Source organism: Sciurus carolinensis, chromosome 4 (assembly GCF_902686445.1).
Source record: "Sciurus carolinensis chromosome 4, mSciCar1.2, whole genome shotgun sequence".
Classification (NCBI taxonomy): Eukaryota; Metazoa; Chordata; class Mammalia; order Rodentia; family Sciuridae; genus Sciurus; species Sciurus carolinensis.
The window spans coordinates 133,721,066-133,746,769 of NC_062216.1; the positions used below are offsets into that span (position 1 = coordinate 133,721,066).

The 25,704-nt window shown below is 35.4% G+C and overlaps 1 protein-coding gene and 1 non-coding gene across 5 annotated transcripts in view; both read left to right on the forward strand.

Moving 5' to 3' along the window:
* Nucleotides 1-10,294, forward strand: part of LOC124983141 (GLIPR1-like protein 2) — a 35,430-nt gene extending 25,136 nt beyond the window's left edge. For 2 of the 4 annotated variants that reach the window (XM_047550121.1, XM_047550122.1), the window contains 3 exons: nt 1,502-1,559; nt 9,486-9,512; nt 9,595-10,294. In XM_047550121.1, coding sequence (XP_047406077.1) covers nt 1,502-1,559; nt 9,486-9,512; nt 9,595-9,884 — 375 coding nt within the window. In that variant the 3' untranslated portion in view covers nt 9,885-10,294. The remainder of the gene's footprint in view (nt 1-1,501; nt 1,560-9,485; nt 9,513-9,594) is intronic. The other 2 variants (XM_047550123.1, XM_047550124.1) reach the window with 2 other exon arrangements.
* An 11,619-nt stretch (nt 10,295-21,913) lies between these two features.
* Nucleotides 21,914-22,017, forward strand: LOC124984059 (U6 spliceosomal RNA). The gene has a single exon (XR_007108533.1). It is a non-coding gene; the product is annotated as a U6 spliceosomal RNA (small nuclear RNA).
* The last annotated feature ends 3,687 nt before the right edge of the window (nt 22,018-25,704 follow it).

The following is a 25,704-nucleotide window of genomic DNA, read 5'->3' on the forward strand; positions in this document are numbered from 1 at the left end:
ATTAAACACAGGACACTTGGTTTAATTTATATTTAGTAAATAACTATTTTTAGTATAAGTAATCCCAAATATTGCATGGAACATATTTATACTAAAAATTATTTGTTGATTTTTCAAATTCAAACTTAAGTGGGAATCTTTTATTTTTATTTGCTAAGTGTGGCCACTCTACTAGCCTTGTATGGGTAAGGAGAACACCCACATGGAGAAGAGCGGAAAGGCAGCGATGGGAGATGGGAAGTATACAGCCTGGGCAGGGGAGGGGGGATTAATCAAATAAGTAAATCAATGAAGGATAAATGGATCTAGTTTTCTTACTGAGAATAGAGTACAAATATATAAAGGCAAAAAAAGAAGCATAAATCTTGTAGTCAGAAATTGGAATTGGAGGTACTGGAACTTAAAGATTTCAGTAATTATCAGCATAGATGTAAATGTGTGTGTATGTATATAGTACATATATTCCCTTTATTGGAACTGTCAAAACAATGATCATAACTAGCACCCAGATCTTAGTTTCTAAATTGTAGTCTGCAAGAAAAGGAATCAGAGCTCATTATAAAAAGCCTGATTCCAGGGCTCAGCCAGGGAAGATATAAAATGAATCATGCTTGAATGAAAAGAAGTATTCAAAAGACAATGGGGACACAAAAACCATCTTAAAGGGATTTCACTGATATGAACAGGGGCATTTTGAACATCAAAATAATTAGAATAGTAATTAATTATAACCCATTGGATAAAATAGAACATTATGAATTCATACTGATACAATTAACAAATGAATAAATTAAAAGTTTGATGAGAAATAGTGTGTTTCAAAGTAACTTCCTAGTTTCAAAGTAACTTCCCATAAAATTTATTTAATTGCTATGGGGAAAAGAGTGACATCAGGGTCAGGCATCACCAGCCTTCCAGGCATCACCCTGATCAAGTGGTCAAAGTGAACGTCATGCTGGGCATGGTTGGTCCATGCCTGTAATTCCAACAACTTGGAGGTTGAGGCAAGAGGATCATCAGTTCCAAGCCAGCCTCAGCAACTGAGACCCTGTCTCCAAAATAAAAAGTGAAAAAGGGCTTCAGATGTAGCTCAATCATTAATAACAGGAAAATTGCACCACCTGAGAAGATGCAAAAAGAGCAGAGAATCACAACTGTGGTATTTGCAGAGAAGATGCATAACTTAATTCAAACACAAGGGAGAAATCAAACAAATCTAGATTGCAGATTTTTTAAAATTTGAAGATGTGTTTACAAAATAACTAACTGGCTTATTTACTTTTTTAAAAATATGAAGATTGTGAAAGTCAAAGAAAAAGACTCTCCCAGACTGAAAAAAAATCTAAAGAAACATGAAAACTAAATGCAATGCATGATTCTAAACAGGATTCTTTTGGTATTAAGAACATATTGGTATGACTGGCAAAACATGAATTGATCTGAAGATAACATGGTAGTGATGTAATTATTAATTTCCTGATTTTGTTCTGTGGTTATATAGAGGAATGTCTTTGACTGTGGGAAATATGCACAAAGTACTCTGGAGTTTTTACAATCAGGTTGGTACCTTGCATTCAAACAATTCAACATAAAAGTTGTTTGTGTTACATTGAAACTTTTTTTATAAGTTAGAGGTTGTTTCAAATCTTTTTAGATTTTAGCAGTAGGGGGGAGTTGCATAACCACAGGAGAACAAATCCATTTGGAGGCATTTGTTATAGTCCAGGGGAAAAAAAGATTATATTAGAGTATTTATAAAGGACATAAAGATGATGAGAAAAATTGACTAATAATTATTGAGCAAAATTAGCAAATCTTGGAAGATGTGATCCTATAATGAGAAGAGAATGTCAGATAAATACCAGATCTGGGATTAATTAATGGTGTAATTTACTGAGATATGAATAAATATATGGAGGAGAAGCTACAGAAAATAGATGATGCGTTCAGTTTTGATCATTATTAGTTTTGGATACCCATTAAGGCTTGAGTAGAAAAGACTAATACACTTAAGGCACAGATCAGAACTATATTTGAGAATTACTAGCATATAGATGAGGTTTTAGAAAGGAAGAATTTGCATGGGTATAACAGAGAAGAACAGCATACCAAGGATGGAATCCTGATGGGGAAGAAAAATGAAAAGAGAATAGGGAGGAAACAGGAGGAGAAAGACAAGGATAAGAGAAAAGAGAGTTTATGTCTACAAAGAGCTTTTCTGAGATTTTGATATCAATTGTATTAAACCTAGATAAATTGGGGGATAATGGATATTGATTATATTGTCCTCCAATTTATAGACACAGGTTGGTTTTCCTCTATTGGGTTATTCTTTGAGTTCTTTTAATTAATATTTTCAGAATATTAATAGTTTTCAGAATAAGTCTGTGCATGTTTTAGAGTCCCTATATGTTTCTTCCTCCTTTCTTTTTCTTCTTCTGTTAAAAATGGAATTTTTAAATGTTTCTGTTACTTATTTCTAGATTGATTCTGTTGTGATCAGAGGACACACCGAATATGAATTTCAGTTCTTTTAAACCTGTTAAGTCTCTTTTTTTCCCTACTATGTGCTATCTTGTATGTTCCATATGTGCTTGAAAAGAATGGAATGTGATTTAATTATTATTGAATGTAGTGTTCTATAAGTATCAATCCAATTCTGTTTGTTATTGGTGTTATTGAGTCTTTCTGTATCCTTCATTGTTTTCTCTCTGGTTGTTCTATGAATTTTTGAAATACAGATTCTGAAGTCATCAACTATCACTATAGATTTTTCTGTTTCTCCTTTCAGTTCTGTCAGTTTTTCTTCATACATTGAAATTTGATTATGTGCACACTTGATTAGAATCATGTTTTCACGGAGAATTGGCTATTTTGTCAATGTACAATGTTCTCCCTCAATCCCTGATAATGTTCTTTGCTTTAAAGTTTATTTTGCCTATATTAATACAGCTGCTTTGGTTTTCTGCCCATTTATTCTTATTTTTAAACCTATATTATCAAATTTTAAGTAAATTTCTTATAAACAGCATGTAGTTAGATATGTTTTTAATTGGCATGTTCAGATTACCTATGGCTAATAAAGTGATTAATATATTTGGACATAGGTCCACCATTTTGTTGTTTTCTGCATGTTTCACTCTTTTTTTCTGTTCCCCTTTTATGACTTCCTTTGGGTTACTTGAACATTTTTCATATTCCATTCAACTTGCCTATTACAATTTTTACATCTCTCTGTATAAGTTTTTTTTTTGTAACTTCTTTAGGCGTATCAGCATAAATACTTTTCAGTCTATTAAGAATCAGTAGTTGACCACTTTGATTCAGATGGAGAAAACTTAACCACCATATAGATTTCCTAACCTTTCCACATGTCTTATAATTTCTTGGCATATTATATCTATATACATTGAAAATGCCATCCATGATATACTTTTGCTTTCAACTCTTAGATATATATAAAAGAATTCAAGAAGAAAAATAGCCTATTACATTTATATATATATATATATAGTCTTTGTGGCTCTTCCTTTATTCCTGATATTCCAAGTTTTCTTGTGGTATCATTTACCTACTATATGAAGAATTTACTTTAGCAATTCTTCTAGCTCTAAATTCCCTCAGCATTCCTTTGTTTGAAAATGTCTTTATTTTTTCTTCATTCCAGAAGAAGAAATTTTTATTTTTGTTCAATGTAGAATTCATTTTTTTCCTTTTTAAAAAAAAATTTGCTCTCATTAGTTATACATGACAGAATGCATTTTGACACATCATAAATGGAGTATAACTTCTCCTTTTTCTGGTTGTACATGATGTAGATTCACACTGGTTGTGTGGTCATATATGCACATAGGATATTAATTTCCAATTCATTCTACTGCTCTTCCTCCCCCCATATTCCATCCCCTCCCTTCACTCCCCTCTGCCTAATCCAAAGTACCTTTATTCTTCCCTAGCCTTTCCCCTTTATTGTAAGTTAGCATCCACATATCAGAAAAAATATTTGACCTTTAGATTTGGGGGATTGGCTTACTCTGCTTAGCATGATATTCTCCAGCTCCATCCGTTTACTAGCAAATGACATAATTTCATTCTTCTTTAAGGCTGAGTAATATTCCATTGTGTATATATACCATTTTTTTAATCCATTCATCTGTGGAGGGGCACCTAGTTTGTTCCATAGTTTAGCTATTGTGAGTTAAGCTACTCTAAATATTGATGTGGCTACATCACTGTAGTATGCTGATTTAAAATTTTAAATCTAAGCATTGAAAATTCATACTACTAGGAAAAAGTGAAACAAAATATTAAATAGTATAGACACAATGTATTGTGGATGGATTTCAGTGTAAAAGAAATAGTCCTTTAAACATACAAGCAAAATATGAAATCAGTTTTACTATACTGTTTACTCTACAGTTTAATAGTCTCCGTTGCATCAGAAAACCAGCCACTCTTGAGTATTCAGGCAATAGTCTGTTTAACAAAGGAAATGGAGTTTTATGTTATAAACACTAGGAGAGCTGAGGTTGACAGAGAAGTGGCAGCAAGGTTGATAGATCCCATTTTACCAAGAAGTCATTGTGGAGTTTATGTTCATCCAAGTCTTTGGCTTACATTCACCTCTGGAGAATTATGGTTTCTGCTTCTCTTATAGAATATTTCATCAACAACCACTTTCTTCTCAGCTATTCACAGAAACTTCCACAAAGTAGACCATATTTTAGGTACAAAAAAGTCTTCGGAAGTACAAAAAAAATCTGTATAATCCCTTATATCTTAGATAACAATAGAATGAAATTTAAAACTTTATGACATGTGGGAAAATAACTGGAAACATCATAAAAACATGGAGATTGAAAAATATAGTTTTAAATCATGAATGGATCATAGCCGAAATGAAGGAGAATTTTTTTAAAATACAAGAATCAAAATCAAACAAGAATATAGACACAATGCCAGAATCTTGGGATACTGTGAAGATGGTTTTAAGATAAAAATTTATGAGTATAAAAATCCAAAGATCCCATAAAGTAGACAGAATTGTTGGTATATTAAAAAATTAGATCCCGAATAAGCAGCATAATAATGTACTTTACGGTTCTAGACAAACAGGTACAAACCAATTCTAAAACCAGTATAAGGAAGAAAATAATTTATAGATGAAATTAATAAAGAACAAAAAATTACAAAGGATGAATGAAAGAGTTGATACTAGGAAAAGGTAAGCAAGATCGATAGACCCATAACCAAAGTAACTAAAAGGACATTAATAAAATTAGAGATGAAACAGGAAATATCACACTAGACATCTCTGCAAATCCAGAGGATTTTTAGGGACTATTTTGGAAACTTATATGCAAATAAATTATAAAACATATGAGAAATCTACAAAGTTCTAGACACATAAGATCTACCAAATTAAACCAAAATGATATAGAAAACCTAAACAGACCAATAACAAGCAATGAAATTGAAGCAGTAATAAAGCCTACCAATGAAGAAAACCCAAGGAATTCTCAGTTGGATTTTACTAGACCACTAAAGGAGAACTAATGTCAGTGCTCCTCAAATTATTCCATAAAATAGAAAGGAGGAGAAGAATCCCAAATTCATTCTATTAAGCCAGCATCACCATGGTGCTGCAATATCATTCTGAATGGGGAAACTGAAAACATTTCCTCTAAAATTAGGAATAACGCAAAAATGTCCACTCTCTCCACTCCTGTTCAATATACTTAAAATTTTAACTGGAGCAATTAACAAAAAAAGGAAATAAAAAGGATCCTTGTGGGAAAGAAAGAAGTCAATCATACTGTTTATAGAAGATATGATCCTATGCTTAAAACACCCAAAAACACTACCTGAAGATTTCTAGAGCTGATATGTTCAGCAAAGTAACAGAATACAAGATCAACATACAAAAGTCAATAGCTTTTCTGTACTCCATTATTGAATCTGTTGAGAAAGAAATCAGGAAAACAATTCCATTGATGAAAATTATGGAGTACTGAAGAAAGAAATTGAAGAAGACTTAAGAAATTGGAAAACATTCCATGGTTTTTGATAGGAGGAATTAATAGTTAAAATGGCCATATTACCAAAAGTGACCTAAATTCAATGCAATTCCCATCAAAATACCAATAAAATTCTTCCAAAAACCCTAGAAAAAAATAGCCCTAAAATTCATGTGTAAGAACAAGATACAAACTAGCCAAAGCAATTCTAAGCAATATGAGGAATGCTAAAGGCTTCAAAATACCCAACTTCAAATTATATTACAGAGCTATGGTAACAAAATCAGCATCATACTGGCGTAAAAACAGACACAAAGACAAATAGAAAATAGTTGAAGACCCAGAAAAAAAAAAAAAAAACTACACAGAGTTACCAGATCCTCTTTTTTTGGCTAAATCACTGTTGAAGTATAGGGAAGCTATTGATTTATGGTTGTTGATCTTGTAGCCTGCTACTTTCCTTAACCCATTCATAATCTCTGGAAGTCTTCTGGTGGAGTTTTCTGGGTCTTCTACATATAGAATCATGTCATCAACAAATAGATAGCTTGACTTCTTTTCCTCCTTGTATCCCTTTTATTTCCTTTTCTTGCCTGATTTCTCTGGCTAATATTTCAAGGACAATGTTGACTAGGAGTGGTGAGAGTGGACAACCTTGTCTTGTTCCTAATTATGGAGGAAATACTTTCAGTTTTTCCTCATTCAGTATGATTTTGGCTTTGGGTTTGTCATAAATAGGCTTTACAATGTTGTGTTAAGTTCCTTTGATCCCTAGCATTTCTAGCATTTTAATATAAATGGGTGCTGAATTTTATCAAAGGCCTTTTCTGCATCTATTGAGATGATCATGTGATTCTTGTCCTTAATTCTGCTTAAGCTGTGAATTACATTTATTGATGTGCTTGTGTTGAAACAACCTTGCATCCCTGGAATAAAAACCTACCTGATCATGATATATTATCTTCTTGATGTGCTTTTGAATGTTGTTTGCTAATAGCTTATTAAGGATTTTTGCATCTATTTTCGTCAGGCGTATTGGTCTGTAACTTTCTTTCCTTATGCATCTTTGCCTGGTTTTGGTGTCATGGTTATATTGGTTTCATGGAATGTATTTGAGAGTTTTTCTTCCCTTTCTATATCATGAAATAATTTGAGAAATACTGGTATTAGTTTTCTTGCTGTTGATTTCTATCTTTATTCCATTACAGTCTGAAAATATACATGGATATATATATTATATATATGATTATATATTATATATATTATATTATATATATTATATTATATGTATTATAATTATATAGAGAGAATTATATTATACATATGATTATATTATATATATGATTATATATTATATGATTATATATTATATTATATATATGATATATATATAATATATCATATATATAATATAATCATATGTATAATATAATTCTCTAAGATTTATCTAGCAACATAAGATATGATCTATTTTGTAAAAATTCTATGTGCTGCTGAGAAGAAGATAAATTCAGCTGTTTGGGGATGAAATTTTTTATATGTGTCTGTTAGTTCCATTTGATTTGCAGTGTTTTATTTAGATTAATTTTTTTTTTGTTTTGATTACCTGTCTATTGGTGATAAGGGTGATTTGAAATCACCTAGTATTATCATGTTGGGGTCTATCTGGAATTTAATGTCATGGAGTATTTTATTTTTTATGTAATTTGGTGTAATGACATTTGGAGAATAAATGTTTACTATTACTACATCTACTTGTTGGATGTTCCCCTTACCAAGCTGTAGTGTCCTTCTTTGTCTCTTCTGATTAATTTTTGCTTGAAATCTGCTTTGTCAGATAAGAGAGTAGCTATTCTTGCTTGTTTTGGGGGGTCTGTATAAATTGAATATTTTTTGTATCCTTTTACTTTCAGCCTGTGGATGTATTTGCCTATAAAATGAGTCTTCTAGTTGGGGCGTAGAGGCCATTAACATTCAACATTAGTGTGGATATGTTTTTGTGATTTCCTGTTATTTTGTTTTTTTGCTATATTTAATCCTGTTTTTATTCTCATTTGGTTGGTTATTCTTTTATTGAATGTCCTCTGTTTTGGAGTTTTGGGAATTGTTTTTAAGTTCCTCTGTGAAAATGCAACAATTTAAAAAATGGGATTGCATCAAATTAAAAACCTTCAAAACCAAGGAAACAAGAGTTTGAAGAGAGAACCTATAGAATTACTGTATTTTCTGACCACTCTTCCAACAGAGTATTAATAGCTAGAATATATATAAAAATCCAAATCTTAATGCCAAAATAATAACCCAATTAATCAATAAACCAATGAGCTAAACAGATATTTCTCAAGTGCAGAAATGCAAATGGTCAGCAAATATGTTTAAAAGTGTTCAACATCTTTAGCAATTGGGGAAACTACACTGAGATTTCATCTTACTCCAGTTAGAATGGCAATAATCAAGAATACTACTAATAATAAATGCTGGTTAGAATGTGGTGGTGGGGAAAGGAACATAGTAGATACTGCTGGTGGGTTATAAATTAGCATAACCATGATGTAAATTAGTATGGTAATTCCTGAAAAACTAGGAATAGAACCACCACATAACCCAACTAACTATGCCACTCCTTGGTACTTATTTTATTGAATTAAAAGTCAGCATACAACAGGTATTAATGTAGAGATGAAGCCCTGGTTGATATTATTGACTTTGAACTTTTGTTTTTTGATAGGTTCTTGCTAACTTGCTGAGGCTGACCTCAAACCTGCAATCCTCTTGCCTCAGCCCCCCAAGTCACTGTATTACAGACATGCACCACCATGAGCACTTGACATTGGGTTTTTTATATATATGAACTCATTTATCCTTCCATTTTTTCCTAGTGGAATTCAGGAATGATTGTCTGATCCTTTCTGCTCAGGTGAGCAGACAAAAAGGAATTTATTTCCTGATAACATTATGATCTTAGTGAGATATATAACTTTAAAAAAAAATACCAGGATATATAGTGGTGTTAACTTTGCCTTCTCAGAATTGAAGAACAACTGAAAGTGTCTGAAAATAAGAACCAGGTGATAAAAATGAGTAAATTCATAAGATTAATTTGGAATAATCTGAGGGTAGAAAGAGACAAAATAAGAGATGTTTATGAGATGTTATAGAATCCTACATTGTTGGTCAGGAATAAAGGAATGTACATAAAGTGAAAAAATGATTTAGAGTGAGATTTAGTACTAGAATCCATATCTCTCTATCCAGTATGTCTATACTCTCTACCAGAACACGCTGACTTTTAGTAAATGAGAATATTTGTACTTTATCATTGGCTACTGGTTGTACAGAGAATATAAAAAATGATGGCATGGTGCCTGAAAACTAAGAGAATGGAGGTTTATTGTTGAAGAAATTCTTACGTTGTAGAGAAAGAAGAAATTTTATGTAACTCTTTATAAACTTTATTTTTCTTTCTAGGTAATGCAGATCGTGACCAAGCTATATGTATGTATTATTGTCCTTTATTTCTTGAACAATTTAACTATTTTATGTGAAATCTGGTTTTCAACTGTGTCTCTATTTACAGATTACCACTACTGGTATCCACGTTGGGAAGTGCCCCGGCCGATTGTATGTGATCCACTCTGCATATTTGTTTTATTACTGAGACTGCTGTTTTTTATTATGTGTGTCATAATTGTTTTGATAGTACAACCTTATTTTCCAAATATTTTGTTGGAACAACAGATGGCATTTACTCCTGAATTGTCTAAAATAGAAATAAGAAAAGAAAAGGGAGAAGATGAAAAGAAAATAGAAGAGGAAGAGGAAGAGGAAGAAGAAAAGGAAGAGGACGAGCAGGATGAAGACGACTGATCCTTAACATGAACCAAAACTATAGCATTTTAAAAAGAAAAAAAAAAAAAAAAAGAAAAAAAATCTTTAAAAACACTGAGATTTAACAAGAAAATATACAATCCACTATGGCAATATTTTTATCTTCTCTTTCCTATACTCATTCAACAAATTTAAATTTGAAAAACAACAAAAAAGCAAGTACTATTATTACTATTAATGTATTATATAGGAAATATTAAGACAAGCTCTTAGGTAAAGATGTGATAATAGGAACTAAAAGGAGATTTGACCAGCCTAATTAATCTTAAGATTTTACAATGGTGTCCTGATAAAGGAGGTAATTTATGTTTTCTGAATATGTCTCCATCTCTGTGTTTTAAATATTGTTTTACATGAGGTGATAAATTTCTCAAGTATTAGACAAGATTTAATAAGGTTTCCAGACCCTTTCAAGTTCAGAAAAGACATTTAATAAATATTGGCTTGTTTGTTTTAATTATTACTATCATAGTTGTTATTGGTGGTATTCTCCATGTGGTATCAAGGCACAAAATACTTACCTTTGTGATGTATCTCTTTGGAATGATTTAAGTAGTACCTATACAACCTGTTGGGAGATAAATTTATTATTTCCACTTCATGTTCAATATTTTATTGAAGACTTGTTGTAATTTTTGTCACCAAAGGCTAAAAATTGCCAAAACTTTAATTAGTTGTGATTGAGTGATATGACTGCTTCCAAATTTATAGGATAAGCTAAATACATTTTAAGCTATTAATATATCCATTCAGTATGTTTAATAAAAGTTCATAAATTTATGAACTAAAATAAGTTAACTTCTTATCACTGGAAATGCTAATAAATGAATAAAATATCCTAAGCATAGGTTAATCCATCAAGTAGTATAAACTTTCTATTATTATTTAGTTATATCAGTATTATATTAAAAGCCTATTCTAAAATAGGACAGATAAGAATTATACAAAAATGCCTGAACTATGCTCCTGAATTTGAGAGTCTGGAGTTTTTGTGTGTCACATTTACATTAATTGTTTGTTTTTCAAAAGCTCTGAATTTTAGAATAATTTTGTTTCTGTGAAGTCACCTCTTTTGATGTACAGCATCCTGAGAAAAACTCTTAGATTCTTGGGTAAAGAAATGGGGCTGGTTGTCTATCATGTTTGTATTTATTATTATTTTCATTATTATTACTATTAATTATTTGTATTCAGCTTCATAGCTTCCAAAATGCTTTCACATGACTATTTACTATTTGGACTTATTCTGCAGAGCTGTTATTGCCTCCATTTTAAAAATGAGAAATCTTGTATTCACGAAATTATTTAACCAAGGACTAATAACAAATTAATTTCTAAACATTTTGATGCACTTTAAGTATAAATTTGTATGACACCATGTTTAATTCCCACATATGCCCAATATGTTATATATCTATCTACCTAAATTCAAATCTTCTATATCTAATCTTCTACTTATTCTTCAAATAACTTTGTAGAGTTTATAACCCTTAGCTATAAGCCAATAGTCCTTAAGTGGCAACAACCCCATTATCCCCAACTTTTGTCAATAACAGGAAAGGTTTATATTATCTTGACCAGGGAGGTGTTACAGGTATCTACTGGGAACAAACCAGGAGTGCTGCTGAACATCCTGAAATACACAGGACATTCCCCCGCAATAAAGAATTGCCCAGTCCAAAATGTCAGTAGTGCTGAGTTGAACAATTCTGCTGTAGTCTTATTTCCATCCTGAAGATGTGTAAATTACATATACTTTGGTTATACTGTTACATTTCCTTATACTTTAGAAAATTGTTCTGACCTGTTTCAGATTCCCTTTCCTTCACCATTCCATTCACATGTGGTTTCCATACATACAATCATCCTGTTGTTGTGATTGCCTTTCCTAGTTCTGGGATGGTTCACTGACCACAGTTGAGCTCAGTTATTATCCTTAGTTTAGGGATACAGGCAGACATTCAAGGCAGGTCTTCAATGGTGGCTAAAGTTTTAATATGTAAGATTTTGAGGCTATTTAGCATAAACATGGGAAAAAAGAATGAAATACAAATAGAGAGAAAAGCAATGAAAGGTGGTTGTCCTGAGACAGTTTTGTAACCTTTCACATGAACTATTTTGTTTTTCAGAATACACTAATCGATTAATCATCCAGTAAATTTTCCTTTTTCCTTAGTTATTTTCAGTTGGATTTATATAACTGGCTCAAGTGACAGACCATTCTTAATATATAACTATTTTCATTAAATTATTTATCATTCTGAAGTAACATGAAAAATAATGGCACTGAAACTCTAAGTTATGGATATCCTTCATATCACCACATGGTTAAAGGAACAGAGTATCCTCTCAGGATTTGTTTCCCAAGTTTGTGTTCTAGGCATCATACAGAGATCTTTCTGAACCCACATGCCCCATGTGCTTAGAACCTTTTAATTTTCATTTTTATTACAAAAGTTACACATTAGTCCCTTCATTGAGCCTAAGAGATTATTAATATGAATCCCAGAGTTTGGGGAAATTACCCTTCCATGGTATTAAGTTTAGGAATGTACATTGACCAGATTATTCTGGCCCAGATAGTATGGAATGATGGATGAGAATTTGGTTCATGCCTTAAAGTACTAGCTATTCTAGTGTGCGTTGTAGAACTCTGAGACTATTGAGGTCCTCCTGGACCAAGTGATGTCATCACTCACAAGAGACTAACTAAATTATGTGCAAGAATGCTCTAGCATATGACTAGTCTTAGAGAAAGACAGATATGCTTCTAATCATTCTTTCAGGTATACTTTCACATCTACAACCACACATCTGCTGGTGAGGTTTAGTACTACCAATTAGTACTCCTGTTTGTACTCTTGTGGCCTTGGATAATGTTGCTGATTTGTCTATTTCCTAAAGTTCTTATGTGTCCTTTGCATAAGTAAAGCCTATCTGATGTTCTGGAGTATTAGTGCCTTTTCTATTCATCAATCTAGCTACATTGTCAATATGTCAATAGTGCAGAGTGGCAGCAAATGGAAATGTCACAAGGACTCCATAGTAAATATGGATAATATTTGTGGGGGTGACATAATAAAGAGTACAGAGGTGATATGGTGTTACCTTGTTGGTTTGTTGCTGGCCTTTGCTTTAGCTATGGTCTTAAACAAGTATACCAAAAAAATATTGACAAAATATTAGTGATCCAATTCTGTTTTCAGTCTTACATAGTTTCAATAATCCAATATGAAAAAAAATTCATGTTATTTCTTAAAACCATATAAAAGTGCAGATTATTAGGTTTACTGTGGGACCTCAATTTTCCACAATAGTTATCAATACTGCTGAGTTTATTATGGAAACTACACAATAGGAGGCCAGGGAAGAGCAGCATAAGTACAGAATGTTCATATGGAATAAGCCAAATAAATTGGGGAGAAACTTGTTAGACAGTGATTGGGGACTCTAGAGGGAATAGAACCTGCATCCATTGAGCACAACCATGAACCTCTTCTATATCATTCAAGATAATGTTGTTGGGAAGCCAAGTTGATTTGCAGTGGCAGGCTGTGGTGGAGTTGTGGGGGCGAGGGCATTTGATAGATGGTACCTTTCCTTTCCTTTCATGGCAGAAATTCAAATTTGTCCTGAAAAAGGGAATTTACAAAAGGCACAAGCCCACTAACAAATCAAAAATGACACTGACTGGGGATTCTGGGAGGTATTAGATAGAAGGTCTAAAAATTTTAATCTAGGAAGTACTAATGTTATAAATCTTTATTAAGCAGACTTGATAGATCTCATCAATAGACTCAATAGAGGAGACCATATCACTAATCTGTCTCACACAAGTTGGAACAGTGCAGCATTGGTAACTTGTTTACCCCCGATTAGCACTAACCAGTGCAGAAAGATATATTATATATATCTATATGTATATATATATATATACACACACACACACACACACACACACATATATATATATGTTTAATATCCAGCTTTACCTTATAGTTTAAAGAAACTCTTACTATATCTCTATGTCTCTGGCATGACTATGCCAGTTTGGGGAACAGAACTACAAAGCCTACAGAGTACAAGGGTACCCAGGTGGTAAGTGGAAATCATGGTAATCTGTCACTCTTGCTTCCAGCCCTTGATTGCTACTCTCATATATCTTTCTATGGAAGACATATTCTGCCGGAATATTGCCTTTAGTCTGCAATTTTAACTGACCCTCAAGAAACTGCCCCAAGGCTTTAGCAGGCAGAAGTTTCTACATGGTATTATGTGTAATAAAACCTGTGGATTCCATAGTTAGGCTCTCCTCCTGAAACTCCTTCACTGTGAAGTGAAATGTCTGATTGGATGCTGGCGTGTGATGTTCTGTGTCTCTGGATCAGACATCGAGTCTGAGAGCAGAAAAGTCAAACCCATACCCGGAATATGTATCTATTCCAATAAAAAGGAATCATTGAATTTTCCCAGATGAAAAGATCCAATGTACTACATTTGCCCACAAATGCCAATTCGTGTCCTCAAAGAAAAGTGCTATTTTGGGAACTCAGCATTCATCTCCATTGTTGACAGGCTACACATGCACAGGTACCTAGTGCAGCCTTGATAAGTGAGAATCCATGCAATGGCCTATAATTAATATTCATTGCATTCCATATGCCCATCACAATAACTCTGAGTGACCAAAGGACAAAGACTGGCTAGTGTCAATTAATTGTGTCATTTTGATTACTTGATTGTTCAGTGTTTCAATTGGGCACGGTTTTAATTAGCTTTTCATTTCTGTGACCAAAATATAAGAACAACCTAGAGTTGGAAAAGTTTATTTAGCACTCATGGTTTTAGAGATCAACCCCATTGCTCTGGCACCAAGGTGAGGTAGCACATTACAGGTAAAGGGCCCAGTGGAGGAAAAGCTGCTTCAGCTCATGGTGCATTTAGGAAGCAGAGCAGGGAAAAGGGGCTGCAGGGAAGATGCATCTTTCCAGAGCACACCCTAGTAACCCACCTCCTTCAGCCATGTCCCATCTGCCCACAGTTACCATTCAAATGAGGATGGGCCGATTCATTTACAGCTCTCACATCCAATTATTTCATACTCCTGTGTTAATACAGAACTTTGGGGGATACCTCATACCCAAACCATATCATTCTGCTCCTGTTCCCCAAAAGCTCATGTCTGTATCACAATGTAAAATGCATTTAGTTAATCTCCAGGAGTCCCGTAGTCTTAAACAGTTTTAGCATTGGGCCCAAGTCCAAGGTCTCATCTGAGACCCAAGGCCACCTCTTGAACATGACCCCTTTAAAAATCAAAAACAAGTCACATATGTCCAATATACAGTGGCACAGAGAAGATGAATAGGGTCAGAGAAAGAAGGATGGGGACAAAGTAGGTTCAAATCCCAACCAGGCAAACTAGTCCCGTAGTTTCCAGCTGTAAAATGTGTACAGCATCCAGGACATATGGTGATGGAATTTTATTTCCAAAGAGTTTTGAGCAGCCCTGACACATTGCCCCTACTGGTTCAGCATGGATGGGCTCTCTTTTATTCTACTATTCCTCCACAACCAGCAGCTTTTCCTTGCAGACAGTTCATGTTACTGCTGCCTCTTAATTTCTGGGGTCTCCATTCCAGCCTTGGATTCTCCTTAAAGTTTCATGCATCACCCTCTCAGGGGCAGCCTGTGGGGACTCCTATACTAGTACACTTTGCCTGACCTCCCAAGGCTTACTTTCAAATCTCAGTGGAAAATTCCATGACCACTGAACTCCAGAATCCTGCACTCCTGCAGGACTGGCACTATGTTATGCTACCAAGGTCTGCTACAAGCATGTGCAACACCTGGCCCTCTGGAATCATGACTGCAGTAACTTCTGAGTGCCTGCATGGCTCAGTGGAAAGAACTTCCTAGGCAACCTCCCCTACACCCGCCCCTGTGAGCAGGTGCTGCCAGGACCTCTTCTCAAGTAGATTTTTACTTTTACATCCTTGAGCTATAGTAAGTATGTGCTTGCAAATGCCTAGATACCCTCAAGGTATTTCCTATTATATCTTTTTAAAGTACTTAGCATCTCTTTAAGGATTTCTAATGTCTTTATGAGCACAATTTCCTAGACCTAACATTATAAGTAATTTTTTGACCAAACTACAAAATTATTAAATCCTTTAGCGCTATTTTTTGCTCCAGTTTTCACAGTAAATCTGTCTAAAAACTGCCAACAATATCCATGCCACTGGTTGAAGGATGCAATGCCTTGAAATTTCCTCTACCATTTTAATTAGTTCATCACTTTTAAATTCAGCCTCACACAAAGTCTCAAGACATGGGCAAATTGTAACAAAGTGCTTTGCCCGAATACAACATGAATGGCCTCTAGTCCAATTCTCAAAAAAGTCCTCAATTCTCTCCAAAACTTCATGAGCACAGTCCACATTCCTATCAGCAATGTATCTTCTGAGCTCCCACAAATATCACCCATTAAATTCTACCTACAACATTTCAAGGCATTTCCATCCTGAATTTTTAAGTTTTTCCAATTTCTCTTGAAATAATTTCCAAAGCTTCTGAATCACATGATCAGGTTAGTCACAACAGCCCAGTCCCGAGTACAAATTTCTGTTTTCATTAGCTTTCATTGCTATGACCACATACCTGAAGACAACAACTTAGTGGAAGAAAGTTTATTCGGGGCTCACAGTTTTCATAACTCTCAGTTCATAACTCCATTGCTCTGAGCCCAAGGTGAGGCCGCATATCACGAGAAAGGACCCAGTGGAGAAAAACTGCTCAACTTGTGGAGGGGTCAGGAATGGGGGAGGGGATGGGAAGAACAGGGAAGATGTACCTTTCCAGGTCAAGCCCCCCAATGACCACCTCCCTTCTGCCATGCCACCCTTGCCTACTGTTGCCACCCAGTCCATTTGAACTAGAACGGACTGATTAGCTTATAGCTTTCACAATCCAATTTTCACATTTCTGCATTAATACAAGTCTTTGACGGGAATAACCCATATCTAATTTATAACACTAACCTATAAAAACACATTCCCACTCTCATGTCTCCACCCATATGCCATTGTCATCAGACCCTCTTAATTCTGATCCTCCAAATCTTTTCTTTATAAACCTCTACATGTCTGGCCAGGCATTTGCCACTGTCTGTGTGCTCATGTTTATCCCCACCTGAGATTACTTTTGCTTCTATACAAAGTACATGACCAGGTGTGCTCCTAAAAATTTCACCTTGAAGATTTGCCCTTTCCTCTTTTCCAGGCCATCCCCAAGTATGACTCTCATGAAGGTTTTTGCCCATTTCAGCTTGCACCTACATGTCAAGCCAACCATATGATAAAACAAGGTTTGACTTCTTCCCTGTATCCAATGGTACTGAAACTCCTCTTCCATTATGGTCATTAGGTGTCAACTGAGAACAGAAAACTGGTATGACTGTGTTTGGTGATGTGGCAGTTAGATTATCTGCTCATTTGCTCATGCGCTCAAGTTCTGTTTAAGTTTGATTTTAAATATACCATGTACATTTACAGATAGTCAGACCCTGTCCAACATCATGATTGAGGAGGTATGAAAATATAGCAATGATGGAGCAGTTCTGAACCCATGGGCACTTGGTATCTATCTGGTGCTATGCTGCTTTCTATGTTTTAGGGTACACAGATGCAGCTAATTTTTTCATTTATTTTTGACAAGACTGTCTTGGGCATTTTCCTTACTCCTGAATTGCTAAGATTCTTATTAAGTAGCAGGTCCTTCTGCAGTATACACATCTTACCAAGACTCCCAACATATTAGTGCTATCCTGCTCCTATTGCCAGATCAGCACTTATATTGTTAATATAATAGATCAATGTGAAGTTGATACAGGACGTCCAGACATTTCAGATCTCTTCTAAATATATTCTAAACATAGTTGTAGGGCAAAATTTTATCCCTTCCACTTGAATGCAAACTATTTATGATCTTCTTAAACTGGACTTAAAAAAGAAACACATTGACAAATTAATAGCTATATACTATGTAGTTGAGGCCTTATTAATCAAACTAGGCAATGATACTACATCCAGCATGACATCCATGATTGGTTATTTTATTTTGTTTGCCTTGTGGTAATCCATAGGTATTCTCCAACATTCTTCTGGTTTCTGCAGGGACCAGACTGGTCCCTGGAAAATATTTAGGAATGGGACTATCACACCTCCATTTTAGGTCTTTCAAGGAAAATTAATCTCTATTATAGCCCCATGGTAAAATATAGGTTTTAATTTCCCATTTTTGCTTCATGTTTTTAGAGACTTCCACTTATTCTTTCTCTATAGCCCAGAACCCAATATGGAAGTTCTCTCCTTACAAAATACCTCAATTCCAATTGTAACATTCAGGGTCCAGAGTAATGACCTATGTGGTGGGTGTGCACACAAAATCCTCTATAAGACGGATTTTGGCCGTAACCTTTGTCTGGCCACATATAAGCCTCTTACTAGGCCCATGATGATACTTTGGTTCTCTACATATCAACACCAACTCAGATCCTATGTTCAGTAGCCCTCAGTCTATGTGGATATTCCTCTTTAAAGTATATATTAACTCTAATAAATGTCATAGATCTCTTTGGGGAAGGACTAGGCAAATATTTAAAGTGCAATATAGTCTTTAAAGTACATAGAAAAGGGAGTACTATGGAAAGCTCAAGTACATACTAGTGACTTTCTTCTGGAACAGAAAAGGGTATTTTATTAAAACTAGGAAAACCCGAATAAAGCACAAATTTTGTTCAATGATAATGTACTAATTTTGGTTCATTAATTTTGAAAAATGTTTAAGATGTTAGTAATGAGGAAAGTGGTTTACATTGTATGAAACTGTGTTGTCTTCACAATTTTTGTAAATCTAAATATAGTCTAAAATAGATTTTTAAAATTTTTAAATTGTATTTGTTCTAATTTGTTGTACATGACAGAATGAATTTATACATTCTGATGGATCATACATAAATGGAGTGTAATCTCTCATTTTTCTGATTATACATATGGTAGGATCACATCAGTCATGCAGTTATATATGTACATGAGGTAATAATGTCTGTTTCACTCTACTATCATTCCTTCCCCCATACTCCTTCCCCTCCCCTCACTCCCCTCGACCTAATAAAAAGTATCTCTCTTCTTCACTATCACCCCTCTTACTGTGAATTAGCACAAACTAAATAGTATCGTTTGTCACACATGAAAAGCATATAAAATTTCAAACTTCGGTGGTCCAAACAATAAAGTTTTAATGGTGCACATGCACACACACACACACACACACACACACACACACACCTAAAAGGCAGAAGAAGTCACAGCAGGTATGCAATGCTTCAGACAACAATGCACACGCTGACATCTTTGACTGTGGGTGGACTGTGGGAGGAAGGACAGGAGATTCAGAATGAAGAGACTCAGACTGCAAAGCAACTCTGAGGAAATCTCAGCCCGCCCAAGAGGGAGCTTGGCACAAAAATTCCTCATGGAGATCTCCTCTTGGGAGAAGTACCACTTGGGAAAATGTTGTTTTGTACAGCTTTCATGCTTGCTATTGAGTGGAGAAAAGTGTCACCTTGGTTAAATGCTGTGGCAGATTCCAAAAGTGTTGCAGCTGGAGACTGTCAGGTAATCGAAGGAAGAGCTACGGGAATGCACCACCATGTTGCTGCAGAGGGTAAGCCATACACACCTGCAGGAATTACACTTCACATAGGTCAAAGCATACATGTGGTAGACCTAACAGTTTCAAGTTTTCAGGGAAGAGATGAGGGGGAAGTAATTTAATGGAGGTGTGCAGGAAGAATTGAAGAATCTGATATTAAACTTTCCTCCATGAACAATATAATTTCTGGAGGATGAAATGAAATTCCATTGATACACAGGCCAGCAAGATCTGAAGCTGCATGGTAAGGTCATGTTATAATGACTTGAGGATAAATACCTGTGCTTTCCTGGACTTCCACATACTGGGCTCCAAGTATAACCCAGATCCCAGGGCAAGAACATTGATCAGTATGAAGCAGAAAAAGACATGCAGTGGCGAGTGAGATATGTTGGACTGGCAAATCAGTGACACTCTCTGTTATGAGAACAGCAGAGCCTATTGTTGGTACAAACATTATGAGTAGAAAAACCAGGTGGTGCCACTGAGGAAGGAAGGGTTCTTAAAGTGGGAACCTTGGAGTAAGCAAAGCTAAAAGACATAGGAAACTTTTAACAATACAGACCCAGTGAATTGTACTTCTGGCAGAAGACGGAGGAAGTGCAATAGGGAAGAAACATTGCACTTTTAGACCTCACAATTCTTGATCCAGCTACTTACCACATTGCCTTTGAACTACAATCCTAAGTGTTCTAGTGAGTACTAGCTCCACACCATACCACTAATGAGAGTTTCCAGTAACTTGAGATCAAAGTTTCCAATAAGAATCTGGGCATTGTCAGAAAAGCATTTAAGTAGAAACAGGCAGCCTAACAAAGTGACCTAATTGGGTGGAAATGATATATTCAGAAAACTGTAAAAATGAGTAGTGTAAAAGGAGACCACAGAATCTGTGAACAAGGGGAAGCCACCTGCCTAGATGTCAAGACGGTCACCACCAAGGATGGTTACCTCTCACATTAAGGCTTGTATTCCACTGTAAAGTCCTCTAAATTCAGAAAAGAAAAAAAATATGGAACTTGACTTAGGGATGACAATTCTTGATAAATAGAAATTTGTGTCAGAAAGAATGTCAGCCAACAAAAAATTCTAGCAAAAATGGTGGGAATTTGTCAACAAATGGACAGTTACATATAGTGTGGCTGGCATAACTCCCCTGAAATAGTAATGAGATAGATGGCAATGATAGACAAATTATATCTGCTATTTACAATAATTTATCATAGATATTGGTCTAACCATGTTGTTTGTCAATGAGACATAGTCAATCAGATATACATATAAGCTCATTTGGTTCGGAATGAAAAAGAAAAAGCCATGAGTCTCTTATGTAAGAATACAGATTGCCATGTTGGTACCATTCCAGCAATTCAGAGAAGAAAGTGGGAGTGACTGAGATAACAAGATGGTTCGCTTGTACAAGGCTCTGCTGTGGTTAGGTCCCTGATGAGTGTGCCTGCACCTATAAACTAGGTACCAATGGACACCATTTCCAGTAAATTGCTTTGAATTCTTTAAATTGTCCAGTTAATAGCCAAGACAAATAGTATAGATGTAAAAAGATCCCAAGTTTGTTACCTAATGGATCACTCATTGAACCAATATGTTTTAACTAAGTTTTCGCTGATGTGGACAGTTTTTCTGGTTTCTACTATAAAATCAGGTCTTGACAGAGACACAAAAAGTCGGAAAACTTCCCACAATACAAACCCAAACTTAGATATTGACCAATCAGGGAATAGTATTGTATAACAGACAGAATCAGAACTATGAAGTAATCCTCCTAATAAATCATGTTAACAACAAAGCATTAAAATAACTGAAAATTAGCTGGGCACAGTGGCGCATGCCTATATCCCAGTGACTTGGGGGGCTGAGGCAGGAGGATTGCAAGTTCAAAACCAGCCTCAGCAACTTAGCAAGGCACTTGCAACTCAATAAGACCCGTCTCTAAATAAAAAAAATATATATTTTTTTAAAGAGCGGGGACGTGACTCATTAGTTAAGCACACCCAAGTTCAATCCTCAGTACCAAAATAAAAAAAAGGAAATTAAAATTAAAATGGGCAATTAAGCAATTAGTATGTAATTCTGGGGTGACACAGCATAAGAAATAAAACTTTAGATTAAAAACTCACATAAAAGGCATTAAAGATAAAACACCAGTTGAACTGTTTCTAAGACATGGAGTAGGCAATTGAGGGGGTTGGAGATGAAAGATGTAATGCACAATTATCCAAGTAATATGCAGCCATTTTTACTCTAGTACTTATTATTTTAAGAACAGATATTCAGTGCTTGCTTCAGCAGCACATATACTAAAATTGAAACCATACAGAGATTAGCTTGGCCCCTGGGCAAGGATGACAAGAAAATTCATGAAGAATTTCACTTATCTGAATGGAACCACCATTTGTCCCAGTTATCCCACTCCTGGGATTATACACAAGTACTTAAAAACAGCATACTACAGTGACACAGCCACATCAATGTTTATAGCAGCTCAATTTATAATAACCAAGTTCTGGAACCAACCTAGGTGCCCTATAAATGGACAAAGAAATTGTGGTATATGTACACAATGGAATATTACTCAACTTTAAAGAAGAATGAAATCATGGCATTTGCTGGTAAATGGATGGAACTGCAGCGTATCATGCTAAGCAAATAAGCCAATCCCAAAGAATCAAAGACCGAATGTTTTCTCTGATATGTGGATGCTAATTCACAATGGGGGAAGGGTAGGGGAAGAATAGAGATACTTTGGATTAGGCAGAGGGAGTGAAGGGAGGGGAATGGGTACAGAGGTAGGAAGGACAGTAGAATAAATAGGACATTATTACCCTATGTGCATATATGATTAAGTAGAACTCTCAGGGGGAGGGGATCTCCATAGACAACACATGTATCAAATGTTTTGAAAGTAGGCTAGAAAGAATAGAGGAAGGAACTTGGTTGTGCTGTATTTGCTTCTCACTATTTGGGGTATTTCCAGGCTGTCTTTTCTGACATGGCAAACATTTAAAAAGAAAGGTACAGATGGGAAAAAGATTAGTGGTGACAGAATCAGGCAACTTTATTGATCCTTAAATAGTAGAATGTGTTTTAGCATTCTTACTCCATATGTCTGCACCTTCTTTTGGAAGAAGGATCTAGAAGACTCCAGCACTGACTCAACCGTATCATAATCTTATTGCTATGAACTAGGATAAAGGGTCTCCTGTATGAACAATAATGAATGAGCACTTGTGAATGCAATCAGTCCTAATGGTATATCTGCAATTTGGAGATGAAGTGTGAATTTTACGTATTTAATCAATATTTTGGTTCCCCTCCCTACGTACTCAAGGGGGAAAAAACAGGCAGAAATGCAAGAAATTTGACATGGTTTGGAAGTTATCAAGGAATTGAAAGGTATACCAAGTTCCTAAACACCATGGAAAGGATCTGAAGGCAGCTTGTTCTATTACGACATTTTCAGCCTCGGCAAAATGGCAAGGCTTTTGCAGATAGTCTCTAAATCCTGTATGAAAAGTACGATCTTGTCAAAGCAAAGTGCAATGTTCATTGATCTAGGAAACACAAGAAAGGATCAAAGGAAAAAAAAAACCCTGATTTATGAATCAAAGACATAATTAAGAAAAAGCAGTGAAATGAGAGCTTATGAGGAGTTTCTGTTTCTGTGTCTTGGCCAAGAGTGGGAGGATGCACATTTGTGAACTAAACTTGGAAAATCTAAACTTGAACATTTTCAGTCAATCAACCTACACAACTAATCCCCGTAGCCAGCTAGAACGATCACTAATACTGGGAATTGTGGAATCGAATGTTCATAATTAGGCACTGTCCAATAAACTGGGAACCCAAATAGAACAAAAAGGCAGAGGAAGGTGCATTCTCTCTCTCCTGGTGCTGGGTCACCTTCTTTTCCTGTGCTAGAACCAGGTCCCCTAGTTGTTGTACCCCAGAACTTGCACCAGCAGCCCTTCAGCTTCCCAGACCTTGGCCTTGAACTGAGAATTACAACCATCGGATTGCCTGATCCTGAGATCGGTAGACTTGGGCTAAGGTGGGCTATCTGCTTTCCTGGGTCTCCAACTTGCAAACTCCTTATCAAAGGACTTCTCCGCCTCCATTATCACATGAGCTGGTCCCCCAAATAAATCTTCTGTCTATCCATCAATGTCCTGTTGTTTCTATCTTTCATCTCTTTTTTGGTTTATTTGTGACCTGGCTACTCTCCTTTTTAAGCCGAGGGTCTACACTCAGCTTGGTGTTTATATTATGCCACAGGCAGGATAGGCAAGAGCCTAGGACCCATAAATATTTTTAGAGACCCAAGAAAATGCTTTAATTTCTTTAAAATAGAAAGATGGGACTGGGGTTGTAGTTCAGTGGTACACACTCACCTAGCACATGTGTCCCTGTGTTGGCTCCTCAGCATCACATAAAAATAAAATGAAGGTATTGTGTTCACCTACAACTAATATATATAGTATATGTATATATATATAATTATATTTCTTATATATATAGAAAGATAGATATAATAATAAACATGATCATGGGATTCGTTCATGGTTTATACTCATTTTTTTATTGGCAGTTATATAATTTTTTAATGTTTTAATAGCAGAAGGAACCTACAAAGGTAAAAATGCCTAAGGACCAGCCCTGCTTAGATCTGACCTTTGTTCTTGTTTTCCATCTTCAACTAAATTTTTGCCTTTTGTGTTTTTAATTGAGCAATTTTAATGATTCCACTTTTTCCTCTTTCTGGCATATGAACTATATGTTTTTCTTATTTTTTTTTAGTGGTTGCCCTAGAGTTTGCAATGTACATTTGTAACTAATCCAAGTCCACTTCCATATAACACTACCGTTACTTCATAGTAACGATCACCTAATTACAAAATGACCTTAATTTTTGTCGTCCATCCTTCCCATCATTACTGTCCTTCATTCTCTCATATATCAGCATATGGAATATGTGTACCTACATAACCAAAATACATACTAAGGGCTTTTCTTTCTTTGTAAAGATCTGAAAAGTGTTCTGTGTTTTCTTTTTTTGCAGTACCAGGGACCTGAGCCCAGGGCCTCACTGCATGCTAGGAAACGCTCTACCACTGAGCCACATCCCCGAACCAGATCGGAGAATTTTACCTATATTGTTTTCCTTAACATTTCTTGCAAGGTCTGTCCATTGGTAATAAATGCTTATATCTCTGACCAAGTCTTTTTCTCCTCCACTTTTGAAAATAAAATTTCACAGGGGTACAGAATCTAGGCTGGTGTTTTCCCTTCTGAATGTTTTATCTTACTCCATTCTCTTCTTGCTTGCCTGGTTTCTGAGAAGTTAGATAAATTTTTTATTATCTTTCCTCTTTCATAGAGAAGCAGTTTTTAGAAGGTTTCTTTCAGGATTTGTCCTTTATCTATGATTTTCCTTTGTTTGGAATGATAAGCCTGTCTAGTTAGTTTAATAGTTTTTTGTTTTGTTTTAGTGGCATTTATCCTACTTGGTATTTCATGAGTTTCCTGCGAGATAGGCAGTGACCATCACGGGGACAAAGGGCAGATATGCTCCCAAATGTGTTAATCATGACCTATTACCAATTCGAAGTACCATAAAAGCTGAATGAGCCTGAGCACCTATCTATAATAGGGACTTAGAGAAGATGCCTTTGCTAAAAGCACTGCCATCTTCCCTGAGCCTGCAGATGCTCAATTGTGTCACTAAAGTAGGAATAAAAAGCTCAGCATCTGTGCCTTACCTTTTATCTGGCTCCTTTATTACCTTAAACTTTGGGGTCAGTTTGCTGCTCAGCTGTGTATATAGGCATGTTAATCATTTAAGGAGTGTTCATCTAAAACGATAATACAAGTTTATTAGCCCTCCATATACCTAACCTATCTCATCCTCCTTTAGAGACTGAGAACACTGAGAGAGTATGGTATTTTTCAAGATTTGCAGGGACATTCAACTGCTGGCTTTTACAGCTGCTTTTACAGAGTCTTGTTCCAGAGCCGTGGGAGCCACCCATAGAAGCCTCAGTCTTAGCCTTCAGCTTCCAGGAACAGG